The 14,003-nt window shown below is 40.6% G+C and overlaps 1 protein-coding gene across 1 annotated transcript in view; it reads left to right on the top strand.

The window, feature by feature from the left end:
* Frem1 (FRAS1 related extracellular matrix 1) overlaps positions 1-14,003 on the top strand; it is a 150,134-nt gene that overhangs the window by 129,248 nt on the left and 6,883 nt on the right. The window contains exons 30-35 of the mRNA XM_021160224.2: positions 1,669-1,818; positions 3,611-3,831; positions 4,426-4,473; positions 4,768-4,932; positions 5,133-5,261; positions 5,828-5,943. Of these exons, the coding sequence (XP_021015883.1) occupies positions 1,669-1,818; positions 3,611-3,831; positions 4,426-4,473; positions 4,768-4,932; positions 5,133-5,261; positions 5,828-5,943 (829 nt within the window). The remainder of the gene's footprint in view (positions 1-1,668; positions 1,819-3,610; positions 3,832-4,425; positions 4,474-4,767; positions 4,933-5,132; positions 5,262-5,827; positions 5,944-14,003) is intronic.

Here is a 14,003-nt window from a genome sequence, read left to right as displayed (position 1 = left end):
TTATATTGCTATTATAAACAGGTGGTCTAAAGTTTACAAGAGAATTGCATAGGGTATGTATACAAGGGACTTAAGCAACTGCTGCAGATGTTGGCATTCAGTGGGAGTCCTGAGACCAGTCTTCTTGGGTACCCAAAGACAACTTGTCTCCTCCAAAAAGTTTCAAACTCCTTTAGGTCAGAGCTTGGCTTATGCTGCATGTCTGGTGTTCTCCATAGCTTCTAATGCAAAGGTAAGCACTTAGGGATAAAACACACATTTTGGCGGAGCCACTCGTCCACCAGTGAGTTGGGAATTAGTTAATGTTTTGTATTAGATAGTTCAACTTCTGATTTTGCAAAGACTGTAAAAAAGAGATCATCTGAGACCACAGAAGATGCTGGAAGCATCATAAATCGGACACCAGCTTGTTCTTTACCAAAATGACTGCAGATGCCCCCATTTTCCCTCTAAAGGCAGCCCAGTTCAGAAGTGAACAATTTATCCTTTCTACTGAATGCTGCAGGGATCCATGATATGCCGAATGAGACATAAAAACTCTATGAGACATACTTTTGAGAAGGTGGCTGTCATGTAGGTGACAGAGTAACAGACACGTCAGCATGCAAGCAAAAGGTCAGCTTTCAGAAGAGAAGGCTGGGGAAGAGTGTTTAGCCACTGTATAGAGAAAGACTTATGGATATGGAAGCACCCATAGGCAGGGGAGGCAGGACAGACTTCCAAACTTTGCTCTAGAGCCTAAACTGTAAACTTACTGTCCTTTGTCCCTGTCTTAGCCTCTTATGCCACCAAGCAGCCTTCAGCTTGCTTACCTCTGCCTTCACCTTCCCTTCTAAGTAAGTCAGGGAGATGTTTCACAGTTCCCATCACATGCACTGCTGAAAATTGAGACCGTTTCAGAAGTGTCTTCTAGCCTGAGTACTTTGTGTCTCCGACTTGAATTTGCCTTCCATCCTGATGGGACAGATTAGCTGGGATATCTTAGTGAATGAAAAGTTGTGTTAAGTTCAGAAGATTATGTGGAATAAACTTGTTTGTACTCCATGTTAGACACAGAGAGGGGAAATGGAGGCTGGACCAGTCTATGTGTACAATCCCCAGCCCATACATTCTCTCTAGGAGAGTATCCAACTATTGAACATTGCATCAATCAGAAAAATCATCCATGGGCTAGAAGATCTGGGGGTGGGGGTGATAGCAGCCGATGCAGGCAGCAGTTGGAGTACATGAATCACTTCAAGGATTCTGTAAGGTGCCTGAAGTACCATCCAAAAATCACTTCTGTCTGCTGCACTCTCTTAAGATTTTTGCAACTATTAAGATTTTCAAATCGTGGTAACTATTTATTCTAAGGCACAGAGGGGGTGGGGTTGGAAGAAAAATTATGTCTGGGATTTTGTCTACTAACCTTTTTTCCTCCCCCTGTGTAATGCTGCTTACTTTTTGTTACAGTGTTTGCATTGAAGGCCGGTCATCATTGTCCAGGAACAAATGCGCTCTTTTTATATTATTTGGGAGAACAGCAGGGCCTCAGTGAGTTGGTGGCAGTACAATAGCTCACTCGGGCTACTGCAGTCTAGCGGTAGACATGTTAATTAATATATTTCTCTGACACCTAGGTGATTGAAATAGCAATTAAAGAGTAATTAAAATGTTTACTTCTTGTAGGAATGTCAACTAAGATGTGGAATATAGCAATTACCTATGACGGATTAGAGGAAGATGATGAGGTCTTTGAAGTAATTCTGAACTCCCCTGTGAATGCGGTTCTTGGCACACAGACAAAAGCGGCGGTGAAAATTTTGGACTCAAAAGGAGGTATTCTTTTGATCCTCGTCTTGAAATCAGGAGCGGTCCTGGCGCCATGGCTGCTGGCTTGCAGCAGCCAACATGCTTGATAACGCCTTCAAATCAAAATGCGTAATTTCTTGTCAAGAAAGCCGCCTGCACCATGACTCCCGGGTTCTTTATTCTGGTGTGTGCTTCATGTGGTTTTTCCTCCTGCTAAGAGCAATGGCTGCAGCGAAGCAACAAGTCAGAGCCCTGGTTGCTTTTTTTCTAACCATTTGTTGTTCTCACCAAGGGGGAAACAATGTTGGTGAGAATCTATGGACAATTATTTCCCCCCTGAGTTTGCAGGGCTGTAATTATCTTTCCTCTGTTAAGGAGAGCTCTCAGTGCCCAAAACAGGAGCCCCCACTGTAGTGTGACCAGGAAAATTCTAAGAAGGGAAGGAATTGGGGGAAAACAGACGTGAAGATGCAGCTGGCTGGGGATTCAGGGGGCAGCTGGAGAATACTAATGAATGACTTGGTGAGGCAGAGCCAAACGGTTCTGGGAAGAGCCTGCTAGAGAGCAACCTACAAATAAAACGAAAAGCAAAGCCCTTGGCGCTCTGAGGGTTTGCTCTGCCAAAGTCCTTCTGCTTCCAGTTCCTTATCTATGTGACACTTTATGTGTCCAGCGTGACACTCAATTTCAAGCCTTTTTTAAATGCTTGTCATGCCCCGTGATCTGCAGTTTCCTTCCTTACCTGTAATCTGGTGTTCCCTTGCTTACCCTATAATAAAAGTGGGTGTTGTCTCCTTTGCTCTGTACACCCACATTTCCATGACATCTCTCATCCCCTCTTTCTCCACACCACGTGTGCTTCTTGGCCAGCAGAAATGTCCACTCACATTGAGTGTGGGAAATATACACAAACAAAAATGCTCTGGGCTGGGAACGTAGCTCAGTGGCAGAGTGCTTGCTTAGCCTGCGAAAGGCTCCATGCTTGAATCTCCGTGCTGCTAAAAATAAAATAAATATTCAGCCAGGTTCTTTCGGCAGGTCGTTTTGTTTTCTTGTTAGTTGAGGTTTTGTAATTGTTCTTTAATCTTTAATTCCTTTTTACTTATGGTTTGGTGGGGAGGTCAGAGGACAACCTGTGGGGATCTGTTCTCTCCTATTATGTGGGTTCCCAGGATCAAACTCTGGTAGCCAGGGTTAGTGGTCAGCACCCCCACCTGCTAAGCCAGTTCACTGGCTAGTTTGTTTGTATTTGGTGGGCTGTTTTCTGTGCCTTCCCAGAAATATTGATTGTTGAAGTTTCTAGTAGAGACTCTCTTAAGATTCACTAGGGTTTTGTCCCTTTAGAGTTGATTGTAAATTTTTTATAGCTGCTGCTTTTTCACACGCTCCCTTTAAACAATCCTAGTTTGTACCTCTAAAAGACTGGAGGAAAACTCGAATCCTTTCCCATTGTTGGGAGGGGGTGGCACTTGATCGGAGAATAAACCTTCCATGTTGGTGAGGATCACAGGAGGGAAGTGAGCCGGTTTCCTAAGCGTCTGGAATGATTATCAAACCATGACAATGATTTTCATCTATGATTTGTGGGATGGATTTCATGAGTTTATAATCACCCCATCCATGTGCAGAAGGGATACCGCTTTCCCAGGTGGAAACTGATGAAGAGAGAGGGAGTTTCTGGCAAATGGGAAAAAGGCAACATCTGGTGGGAAATTCATCTGGCTACGTTTAATGACAAGCTGTTCCAGGAACTGTGTCAACGCCATTGCTTATGTGTTTGTGTAGTGTACTGATTGCCTGCCATCTTGCATGCCTCCAGGACGGTGCCATCCTTCAAATTCCTTCAACCAAAGCAAGCACAGCACGTGGGGGAAGGGCCCTTGGCATCCGCTGCCCTCAGGCTCATCCTCGCTCACCACTTCCGGTTCTCCTCTTCTGGAAAGGCCTCCTCCATCTTTCACCAATGGAGATGCTCTTCAGGGTTTTGGTCTCACCGACCTCACTCAAAGGAAGACAATGACCTCGGGGAATGGCAAATCAGTAAGGATGAAGACTGGGAGTGCGTGTGTGGGGATGTGTGATAAGTGGCTGGTACAGTGCAGAACTGTTTGGATTCTCATAGTGAGTTCTTTGTGGAGTCGTGCAGTGCCTTTTATGTGCAAATATCATTATGCTGACCCACTCCACTAACTGTGCCAACTGAAGCGGTAGGCACATTCATTCAGCCGTGTGAATCCTGCTTTGGTTCCTTTTATGACCAAGATAGATAGGGAACAATCAGTGGTCCTAGAACAGAAGCACAGTTAAGTGACCCCCTTGGGTGTGGAAGCTATGATGCCCACCAGGCACACTCTCAGATGTGTGTGCATGCACGTGTGTACATGTGTGCTTTCCTGAATCTCTCTGTGCTACAGATGCACTGAAAACGAAAGCCACCTCTCTGTCCTGCTTGTCAGGAATCAGCATAATCATGGTTAGACATGGTGGTTTAAAAAATTCTATTGAACCTGGCATGAAAAAAAATCTCATGAAATATTCTTTTTAAGTTTTCAATTATTTCAGAACCTTACTAAAATATACTGCTACTTGCTTTTAAAGTCAGTTTTGCACACATACGTCTTTTGTTGCTTTCAGGTTCTCCCATCCTCTGTTTGTAGAAATGGAACAGACACCATCTACAATGTAAGCACAAAGAATTGCTAAATGTCTTAAGTTCATAGATGTTTTCATAGAAGTGATACTATTTTATTTTTCTCTTTGTCTATTTTCTCAAAGTTTTTTTTCTGAAAAAGTTTTTTGTTTTTTGTTTTTGCTTTTTTTTTAAAGAAGATTTGGTGATTGAGAAAATCCTTTTGTCTCTTTGCCTTGATGCTGTCTTTTAATTGCTTATTATTATTATTATTATTATTAAAAGGTTTGTGTATTTTCTCAGTGCTTATTTTTCTCTCATTGTTTTTGTTTGCTGTTTTCCTCAAGTACCATGGCATAGTTTCCTTGAAACTAGAGGGCGACAGATTCTCAGCTCACAAACGGAAGGCCAAAATATCCATTGTTAGTCAGCCACAGAGGACAATCAAGGTGGCAGAGCTGCCTCTAGCTGATAAGGTGGAATCCACAACCGATTCGCACTTTCTCAGACAGGTATGGAAATCTTCCTTCCTTCCTGTTTGCCTTCCAGCAAGCTGTTCCCTGGGCCACAAACACACTTCATTCACAAAATGGACCCCAAGTTGGGGGACAGTTTACTTGACACAGATGTTGCCCTGTAGATGAAGACCCAAGGAAGGAAACTGCTATCAGCTTGTGTGAAATCAATTCTAATCTGCCACTCTTGCCTACAGGGTCTGCGGCCCTTGTTTCCAAAGAACTGTTCTGTGGAATTAAAGGGACTCTTTCATTTTGAAGAAAGCACCCACAGATTGTATCAATGTGATGGGATCACCTGGAAAGCCTGGAGCCCCCAAACCAAGGTGGGACATTGGCTGTAGCTAAGCACCTTTAGTGGGCAATGTGCCATTTAATGAGCTTACAGCGTGATTCAATGTGTGATTCTCAACTCGCACATGTCTTTTCTTATTATACCTAGAAAGCCATGAGGGAAAAATGGTACAAAGTGACTTTTTAAGATCCAAAGTATAAAGCCAGATGGTGGTGGTACCTGCTTTGAATTCCTGCAGAGACAGGTAGATCTCTGAGTTTGAAGTCAGCCTGATCTAGAGAGTGAGTTTCAGGACAGTCTGAACTACACAGATAAAACCCTGTCTGGGGGGAAAACAACAACTACAACAACAAATCCAAAATATAGTATTAGATCAGTCGATTTTGTTTAATTATCAGAATGTCAGTGGTATAACATTGAACCATTTCTGACTGAGGTGGTCCTTTCAGTAAGAAGTCATTTATCTCTTAAGATGAGAAATTACAGCTCTGGCTTCCTCTGCTTCGCTGAAGTGAGAAGGCTCATAGGCTTGTACTATGAGGCCGACTTCAGATTATCAAGTCCATTCAGAGGTGAACACGCACAACTGTCTTGCAGGGGCTGGAGGACAGATCCTGCCCAGGTGGATGGCTCCTTCATTCTGGCTACTGTCACATCTTGGTCACAAGGCAGAAAGGCACCTGGACCACAGCTACCCGAGCTTGCAGAGAACAGTAAGGAACCCAACATCACACGTGCCTGCCCTTTTCCTTATTTTCACATGGAAATGTAGGCCTGCATAAGTCATTGAATAAGTATTGAATGTCTAATGTCTGTCCAGCTTTGTCTAAGGAGCCTAAGGGGAGTTTGTAGTTTGGAATGGATTTGTGGCTGACTTTGATACTTCTGTCTGCTAAGGTCTTTGCTGTTATGGCTGTACTGGTGCCACACTCTTTTCTGTTTCCTTTTATTTCCATCTTTTAAAGAAAAAGTCTAACAACTTTCCTGAGTTAGCAGCATGGTAGGTTCTGATATTTTTCTCATCTCTCTTTGTTCCCCCTTCAAATGACAGACATCCATGCCTATTGATTTTAAAGTACCTGGTAATGAAAGGCCTTGGCATCCAGCCTCTGGCAGTGCAGGAGGCCCGGATGCCCATAAAGCCAGGCGAGTAGGACAAAGGCTCACTGGGTAACAGTCAATAAAAGATGACTTGTGGTCAGATAATGACAACAAAATCCATCTGATCCAGAAGGAATTTAAAAATGCATATGTAGCAGTCCTTGACCAACCTTTTTATTTGATAACCTGGATATTATCCAAACAATGCAATTACACTAATATGCATGCATTCTTGTTGAAATTGAGACTTCAGTAATTTCTAGTTAATATTGATCATATCCTATACTTTATCAAATTTAAAAGGGTTGTGCTCATCAAAGGACACCATTAAGAAAATGAAAGGTAAACACATTCAGAAAAAAAATCTGTTCTTAAATCACATAAATGACAAAGTTCTAGAGTAGGAAATAAAGCTCCTATAAATTAGTAACAATGTAACTGAACTAAGAGCAAACCCAGCAAATGGGTTGACGAGGTGACTCGGCAGGAAGAACCTGATGACTCATGAAAAGGTGGAGAGAACCGACGCCACAGACTTGTCCTCTGTCCTTTACATACATGAGGTAGCATGTGGGCATCAGTGAACACAGAACATATATACAACTACAACAAAATTTTATAAGTGACTTAGCAAACTCACGAGAAAAAGAAACAAAAGGTTCCTACATAATTAAAAAGATCCTCAACATCATTAGAGACAAGTCAAGTGAAAATGAAAGCAATTTATACTTATAAGTGATTTAAAAAATCATAAAATTACAAGTCCAGTGTTGACAAGGGTATAGAGCAAAGATAATTCTCATGGCTTGTTATACTTGGAACCACACAATGGGGGTGTCTACTTTGTGGGACTGTCTGATAGTTTTTAAATAAAACTGTGTGTCCTATACAACTTAGTTATTCTATACCTAGCTACTTCACCAAGGGATTAAAACATGTGCTAGAAAATACCAAAGATTTTATAAGTTTATTCATAATAAACGATAATATTGAGGGTCATTTTTTGTTATTGGTTTTATAAAAGTGCTGGCTATTTTCTCCATCACTGAGATAACACATTTATATACATATAATACTGAACCCCTGGAACCTCTAACATTGTGGGTAAATTATGGATAAATAACATACAGAGAGTATACAGCTTTACACACGAGAATACACATTACACAATTCCAGGTATATGTGTAGGAGAATCTAGTCTGTGCTGCTTCAGTAATAAAGGCTTTTACCCACAGATTGTCAGAGAACTAGAAACAACCCCAAAATGACCTTGTGGAAGGGATGGTAAGGGTCTTTGTGTTCATCTGCACTGTTATTATGTGGATGTAACACCTTTGTCACAATCCACCAGATTAAATATTTAATGACCTCTGCATTATTTGTAAACGTCCCTAGTTGGTTTTTTGTTCTGTTTCATTTTTTGAGACAGAGTCTCACTGTGTTGCCCAGGCTAGCCACTACATCATGGGCTTAACACCCAGCTTCTCATAGAGACTTTGTTTCAAGGATAAATAAAGTATTTAAAACCCAGGAAGGTCAACCACATTTTTCTTGTCACTGGTGTATTTTATATTTTAACTGTGAATAGAGTCATGACAGAAGTTAGTCAGTACTTTGGGGGCAGTTGTTTGTAAGTTGGTAATGTCATATAAATCCAGACAATTTAGAACTCTTAAAATTAGTATTGTTTCACTTTATCTGTTGCCACAGTGCTGCATACTGGAGAATAAATGAGACATTCTTTTACTAAAACAACCTGATAGATCACATCTATTTGAAGTTCATCTAGGGCAGTGAGACAACCTTACTAATGTTTTGGACCTTAACACAATTCCTTATGTTGTGATGACCCCAACCACAAAATTATTTTTGTTGCTACGTCCTAACTCTAACTTTGCTATAATTATTAATCATAATGTGAATATCTGATGTACAGATGTTCTTAGCCAACCCCTAAGAAAGGATCATTTGATCCCCAAAAGGGTTGCAACCCACAGGTTGAGAACAATTGATCTAGGGTATGGGTATGGCAGGCTGGGGCAATGATAGTGTTTTGTTTGTTTGTTTGTTTTTTGCTTTTTCCCCTTTCACTCCTTGAGAGATCAGGGTGTTAACCTGAAAGCTGTCTGGGCTAGCCAGGAGAAAAATGCTTTGTAAAGGAGAGGGTCATTACTGGCAAAGGGAGGACAGTGGACGTATCCAGTAGTGGTGGTTGTCATGGTCATAGTGCCGGGATTTCTAGGTAAAATGTGGACAAACAGAACTTCCCAACTTCAAACTCGAAGGCAGCTTTCTTGGTTCATCTTCCATTTGACTTGGCTGACTCTCGGTGGTTAGTTAGAGCCTGATCAGTGACATTAGTCACTCCCTTCTATGATTCCCAAAGGATGCTCAAGTCCACAGGAAATCAGTCCTCAGTAAGCTTTCAGGGTTAGTTGTAAAGAAAATTGGTTTCTTTATTTGTGAGGGTGGGGCTTGGGGTGAGAGTGGGGGCTGTTTAGGGTTGGTTCTGGAGGCTGGAAGTGAGGCCAGGGTTCTTCCTCAGTCACTATATTAGTTCTTTTTAAAAATCCTTTTAAGATATGGCTTATCACTGAGCCTTGAGGTCACCGATTCAGACTTGCTGGCCAGTGAATGCCCAGTCCTCACTGGTCTCTCTGTCTTCCTAGCACTGGGATTAGAGGCATGCTGTACTGTGCCCAGCCTGTGTGTGGATCCTGGGAATCCAAACTCAGGTCTCTGTGCTTGTATATCTATCACTTTATTGATTGTGCTTCTCCCAGACACTCATGATTTCTTTTCCTTTTTCTTTTTGAACTTTCATTTATTTGTTTTGGTTGTGTTGGAGAGGAAATTTAGAGCTTGATAAACTATAGCCATATATCCACTGTTTACTGAGCTATACCCCAGACTCTCCTTAATTGTTAATGCTGTGAGAAAATGAAGGAGTTGTGCACTGGAAATTGTCTCTGCATTCATACAGAGATCTTGGTGAAAGGAAGCCAGGTGTTTTGTTTGTTTGTTTGTTTGTTTGTTTGTTTGTTTCAATGTCTGTTTCTGTTCTTGATTCTGAAATCTCAATCTTCTAATTTCTTAGTGTTACAAATTCTTGTTATAAAATCCTGTCCCTTTGGCATAACCCTGCTGATACCTTCCTGTTGATAATTCTGTCAGGTTTCCAATACCTTTAATTTTTTTTTATTATATTGACACATTTTATTACAGCTGATTTTTAATGGTTAGCAGCCTTCTAGTTATGGGGAGTTCCTTCATAGTTCTATTAATACTGTCTGGTTTACTCATGGTCATCATGAACACAAGGCTGAAATTAAAGGCCTGCTTCCTTTGTCACAAATTTAACCTAAGACTTCTCCTGCAGTTTGGGTTAAGTAAGCATTGTCACCCTGACCTAGCTAGCCTGAGCCAGCTCTGTGCTGCCTTTCCAATGACACCTTACATATTATACTTTGTCGTTTCCAGAATCTTGTCACAATCCATCACTTCTGCGAGGGAAGCCAGTATCAATACTTACATTTTATAGATTGTAAGACAGGTCTAAGGGAGCAAAATCAGTTGCTCATTGTTCTCTAAACAAGGAAATGCAAAGGGCTTTTCCATACCCTTCCCAAGGAGCTCAATGCATAGGATATTTCTCACTACATATGCACCAGGAAGTGTGGCTATTTTAAATTTGTGATAGGCAAATCTATCGCAAGCCTTCAAAATCATGTGTTTTAAAGTCTCGTATCACTCTCACAGCAAAGAAATAAAAATTTAAAATCGAGTGTGGCTAGCTCTTTCAGGGAAAATCAAAAGTATAATCAGGTTTTGAGTTTATAGATTCATGTTTTAACTTTTTGCTGTGGAATAAAGTGAGTCTAGACTAGACCATACCTTTAAACACTGTTCTTTAGTATTGGTCTCATAATCCAATAACTAAACTACTCATAGCTCAATACAATTGTCTTTCATGGCAAGATGCATTTTACATTGGCGATGTCATAGACTTTCAGATCATTTCTTTCCCACATCTCTTTCTTATAAAGCTCTATTAAGAATGTAGATGTTTTTGAATTTAAAAGTCTAGATTTAGAACTTACTAAGTTCATGTCTTACTATAAGTCCAGTTAAGAAATCCTCTGGCTGTAAATATGAGTTTCTAGCAATATCTGTTGACTAGATATAGCAGAACATGATTGACATTTGGAAATTCTGCAAATGGAAGATTTTTGTCCTGATCCATCTTCCATGGTGCTTCGAGGGTGGGGGTGCATCAGAGTGGACACAGCTCTCAGATCAAATGTGGTCAAAAACTCCAGAACCACTGTCGTTCAAATTATTTCCAAGCTTTTTAGTACACTTTTTCTCGGGGAATTGTTTTAGGGAACGTACTTTAAGAAAACAACTAACTCGTGCTCGCTTCGGCAGCACATATACTAAAAAGGAAAACAACTAACTAAAATAAACCCAACTAAGTAAAATAAACCCAAGTTGCACATTATTTATTTACCTTATTGCCTGGGAAATTAAACAGCCTATCAAACACCCTCTTTGATCATATTCTAGGGTGTGTAAGGTCATGTGATATGTCAGGCACCACTAGAAATGTCTGTTTTAGTTGACACGTTAAATATTTTATTGGACTGCACTTGCATGGTCCCCGAGCATGCATCTGCTTCTAGAAGGACGAGGAGACTGATTAGAGAGATACACACTGGTGGAAGTCACTTTTTCAAAGGCCACTGGGAGATTTAAACAACTTGGATAAGCCTAGGAGGAACATTTGCGGGTAGTAAGACCCCTCTCCAGCACAATTTGTCTCTGAATCCCGACCACTGCTCTGCCATTCAGCATGCTTCAGTCACGCCTCGGGTCTCCTGCTTCCATCACCCAATACTTTCTGGATCATTTTTATCGTGTTCACTGGTCTTGTTGGCTTGAAAACGAGTATTTCTCTAGGGATTGTCAATCCTTGTCGTGAAGTTAAAGTCACGCATTTTACATTTTGAAACTTGAAGCTCTGCCTTATCATTAGATATTTTAGTAGATGGCTTTAGATTCCACAGTTAGAATCAGTACACATACAGACTGTGTTTTGATTGGGCTGGAGGGACTGTTATTTTATACTGTGCTGTTTCTTTGAGTTCCCCACGGTATGTGTCTGATTCTTTTCTTTTTCTTTATTTCCAGAGGGTCATTTACAATGCCCGTGTTTCAATGAGAACAGTAAATTGTATGTTATCCCTTGTCCCTAATCAGATTACTCACTCAGCTCAACCGTTATCTCCCATCTCTGGGCCTCCCCATTGGTGTTTTATTATTTTTCTAACCCAAAGGAGCCAGACTGCTAGATTAAGCATTTCTTGAATTTACATATTGTAATCTCATCTGCTCATTTCCTAAGGCAGTCATTGTACATTTGGTAATTCTATTATTATAGATCATTATCTATGATGCCATTTCCCCATCCCACAGGAGCGTCTGGAACCCCTGCTGGCCTATCCTTAAAGAGTTGCCCTAAAATACCAGTACTTATGCAAAACCTTTTGAAGAAATAGATGCTTGTTTTTATAGCCAGAAAAAGTAACGCTTCCGTTCCTGATCCTGGACTTCGAAAGCCACCATAGTTTAGAGTTTGTGAAGGGTTTCTATTCGTGTGTGTTACCTATGGATTTCAATTCTATACCTATAAACACCCATGTCTAAAAAGACAGTAGCTACCATATTTTATAAGTCTTTGAGCAAAGTGAACAGGAATTTTTCTTTTTACTTAAAACCACACATGCCAAAACATTTGTTTTGTGAATTATTGCTTTGATATTTTGCCTAGGTAAGAAACAGCTATTTTTCTGCCTGGCTTTCTTATTTTTTAACATTATTATTAATTATTAATTATTATTATTATTTTGTTAGGAATAATTCTTGTTTTTTATAGAGTTAAACAAAAAAAAAAACCCTAGAACTGTTTTTAAGCAGTTAAAATACATTTTACAAAGTCTGTTTTAAAGATAGTTTCAAAAACTTTCAAGCAGGGGAGAAGCTAAACACCCAGGAATGAACTCCTATATCCATCCTGGTGATGGCTGTGAGGTTGGTGGTGATAAGTAAGAAAATTACCAGGGAAGGGACAGAGGGAATAGGCAGGAAATCGGCCATTCTCATTCCTAGTCCAGCACTCCACAGGGATGGGATAACCCAGGCCATTTAACACAAGTTAAATATTATGTGTCCCAAGCCCAGAGAACATAGGATGCCCACACTAGATATGAGGAGATGCCTCTTGTAGCCGCTGTGACTGTCAACCATGAGCCAGCAGTAAATATAGGTTCAAAACCAAGTCATAAAGCCCAAGTCCAGCAGCTTGAAGCTCTCCAGCAGCCTTACAGATCTCAGGAGGCCCATAAGGCACTGCTGAATGATAGAACAGCAAAAATCCTGCGCTAGTGGAGGGAAAAATCATTAAGAAACAAATTATAGTTACTATAGATGATAAGGTGGAGAAATATATGTGGATTTTGGAAAGACATCGGCAAAATGAATGAAGTTTAGCTCAGCAATGGCTTAATTTTGTGTCGTCGTTTTCTTCCCTGTTTTCTTTTTCTTTTTTCTTTTTTTCCCTACTTTTTTTCATGTCAATAAATGTTGATCTGACAGGACAGTCGTCATGGTTTTATTTTCTTGCCATTTGGCTTAATGTTTATTTTTGTTGTTGTAGGTTTTTTTTTTTTGAATTGCATTTCTTCTGCCCGTCACTTATGTGGCACATGGTCCATGAATACCATGGTGCATGTGTGGAAGTGAGAGGGTGACTTAGAAGACATCCTGCTTCATTCTATTCATTGGAACAACTGTACATCCACAGGGCACACCCGTGCTGCTGTGAGAGAGGCAGATTTAACCATTCCTTCCTCCTTGAGTCCATTTCTTTTCAAGAAGAAAATAACCTACTGGTTTTTTATCAGAGTGCTTTTAGAGAGCTTGAAATAAGCTCCACTGGGGAAGTCAGATAACAGAACGCTGCTTACAGAGATAATTCAGATGGCTTCAGTGAGATTCGCAGAGAGCTCTATTTTGAGGGAAAATGGCAAGTGCTGGCAGGAAGAGAGTCTCTGACTTGTATAAAATGGATGAGGTTTGACAGTGGAGCTAGTTGCATTTCACTGAGACATGGAAAGGCTCCTGCTTATGGGATTAAGTAAACCACCAACCTCAAAATTTAGACTTCGAGTCATATTATCTGGGAGGAAAATCAAGGTAACTTACTGACCAAATTAAGTGGAGGACTGTCAAATTCATACCAGCTTAAAAAAAAAAATTCTGTAGGAGGATCAGCAGTTCAAGCTACTGTGGATTTTGGGGCTAGCCTGGGTTACGTGAGACCCTGTCTCTAAGAAGGAGAAACAGGGAAAGGTTCTTCAGAATATTTGATATGAAGTAATTGATCTGAATAATCTTCCCAAGTTGACAGTTGTTAATTTCCAAGAAACGATTCTAATCCCACTGAACTCTGGTGTAACTAGGACCCGTGTATAAGGTAACACTTTCCTTGCTGTCGTCCATGCCCATCAAAGCTAAGCCAGAGTGTTAAAAATCTTGAAAAGCTCTTTCTTTTTTTTTAAAATTAGGTATTTATTTCATTTACATTTCCAATGCTATCCCAAAAGTCCCCCAC

The sequence above is a fragment of the Mus caroli genome, chromosome 4 (genome assembly GCF_900094665.2).
Source record: "Mus caroli chromosome 4, CAROLI_EIJ_v1.1, whole genome shotgun sequence".
NCBI classification, from domain to species: domain Eukaryota; kingdom Metazoa; phylum Chordata; class Mammalia; order Rodentia; family Muridae; genus Mus; species Mus caroli.
This window is presented reverse-complemented; position numbering and strand designations above follow the sequence as displayed.